Below are 2,083 nucleotides of genomic sequence, written 5' to 3'. Positions count from 1 at the left end.
TAATTTTAGCCACAAATTATTGAAAAGCTTTTTTTTAGAACTACTAGTTTATGTAGAACTAGCTTTTTTTTATTAATTATGTAGAACTAGCTTTACTGTACTACCCGCAAAACTGTATAAGATAAATTCATTTTCCACAAAACCAAAAAAAAATACGGATTAATAAAAACGGGGCCGAGGCACCCAGCTTCATTTTTAGTGAAACAGATTTTGATAACCACGATCTGGTTGAGGCCGAGGCACCCAGCTTCGGAAAATACGTTTTCCAACCTAAAACATCAAAAGATTGTGACCCACCATAGACAGTTGACTAAAGTGGACCGGAGTCTGGCCATCAAGTTGTTACATATAATCCTCCGATCCACCACACGCGTCATCGATCGATCGATTCCGATGGCTCCATGCAACAAGTGCACGCCGCTGACGATCGCCTTGCTCGTCGCCTCCGCCGCCGTCATCCTGCAGCCATCTGCGGCGAGCAGAGTCGCCGGAGGAGCCCTTGCCATGGCCATCGCCGCGGCAAACGACGGCGCAGAAGATCCAGGAGCAGCGGCGGCGCCGTCCCCAGGCGGCGGCGGCATTCCACAGCTGCCGCCGCAGCCGAGGGAGTGCCGGCCATGGTTGGCGCGGATGACGCCGTGCGCGGGCTTCCTCACCAACGCCACCGTGTACGCGCCCGAGGCCACCTGCTGCGACGGCTTCAACGCCATGTTCACCTTGGACACGGTTACCTGCCTGTGCCACGTCGTGAACGGCGACATCGGGCAGCTTCTGCCGGTGCCGATGAGACATATGCGCATGGTGGAGCTCTTCTCGGTGTGTGGCCACGACGTACGTGTCGACGTATTTGCCGCGGCCTGCAACCTAAGTAAGTCATGATTAGCCATATATAATTATTTAATTAGTGCAGATGATCCAAAAGCTAGCTATATATACATGATGTTTGCATGGAAACAAAAAAAATTTTACCGATGATTGATGAATATGCATGGATTGAACTGTGGACAGTGGACGGAGTGCCGCCGATAGACCTTCCGAGTCCCTCACCATTGACGCCTTTGCCATCGCCATCCCCAGCTCCATCACCGATTCCCCGTTGGGGTATGCATTTTTATTTCCATCAGTTTCAGAAATTGGTGCCGTATAATCTATATTCAGTCTAATCTGATCAACTATGCACATCTTATTTTGTTTTTGTTTTTGTTTTGTTTTTGTTTTTTTGCAGTAGGATGGCCATGATTAACTAACAGCGACAATCGACAAGTTATGATTCTGAACAATAAAAGTTGCTGCCAGTTGCAGATTTGCATGGCGCCATCAGCTGAGAGCGTGTGTGCTCTCGCATGTTTTCTGTTTGTGTGGGGATACATTACAACCTCTTTCAGGGAGTCAAATTAAGTTTAGGTTACATAATTGAAGAGATTACATTATTTGTAGGGCAGTCTGCAGACAAATAGGATAATAAGATATGTTATTGTTCTCTAGATTTATAGCAAACATTATCGTGTTGCAATAAAATCAACAATTTATTGTACGGAGCACATGGACGACCTTTGGAGATTTATGCACAGGCCAATCTTAATGGAGAGTTTCATGTTCCAGTTTCCAACACATCTGATTTTGAAAATAGTGCATAAAAGTTTCATGAAGATGAAACTCTCTCTGCTCCCATGAAATTCTTATCATCTCTCACTTTATTAATACGGTGCCACATCAGCATATTTAATGCCCATAAAATCCTGATGAAATCTCATTGAGACTGACCTTATATAATAATCATGTCATATCTTTTAATATGTGGTTGGATTAAACTCTGTACCATCACTAGACTTGGGTTGTTCTAACTTAAAATGGGAGTTCGGGTCACAGGCAGAATCGGAGAAACATGAGAGATCCAGCTGTGGGGCATACCCAGATAGCAAAAATGGGTGAGAAGTAAATTATTCTTAGAACCTTATGTTTTAAGAACTTACCCGAACATAGTGGACTACAAAGGTGAGATAGGGTTGACACCACCTATTAGCTACCACAATCATCATGAGACAAGCCATAATCTCATCAGGTATCCGCTAGCTTAAACACC

General features: G+C 44.7%; 1 protein-coding gene across 1 annotated transcript; it reads left to right on the top strand.

Annotated features, from left to right (window-relative positions):
* LOC8061663 (non-specific lipid-transfer protein C6) lies at window positions 394-1,239 on the top strand. The gene is made up of 3 exons (XM_002461913.2): window positions 394-868; window positions 1,009-1,101; window positions 1,226-1,239. The coding sequence occupies exons 1-3, from the start codon at window positions 394-396 to the stop codon at window positions 1,237-1,239; spliced, it is 582 nt and encodes a 193-aa protein (XP_002461958.2).

This window comes from Sorghum bicolor, chromosome 2 (assembly GCF_000003195.3).
Source record: "Sorghum bicolor cultivar BTx623 chromosome 2, Sorghum_bicolor_NCBIv3, whole genome shotgun sequence".
NCBI lineage: Eukaryota > Viridiplantae > Streptophyta > Magnoliopsida > Poales > Poaceae > Sorghum > Sorghum bicolor.
The sequence above is the reverse complement of the archived record's forward strand: the minus strand, read 5'-3'. Positions and strand labels throughout refer to the sequence as shown.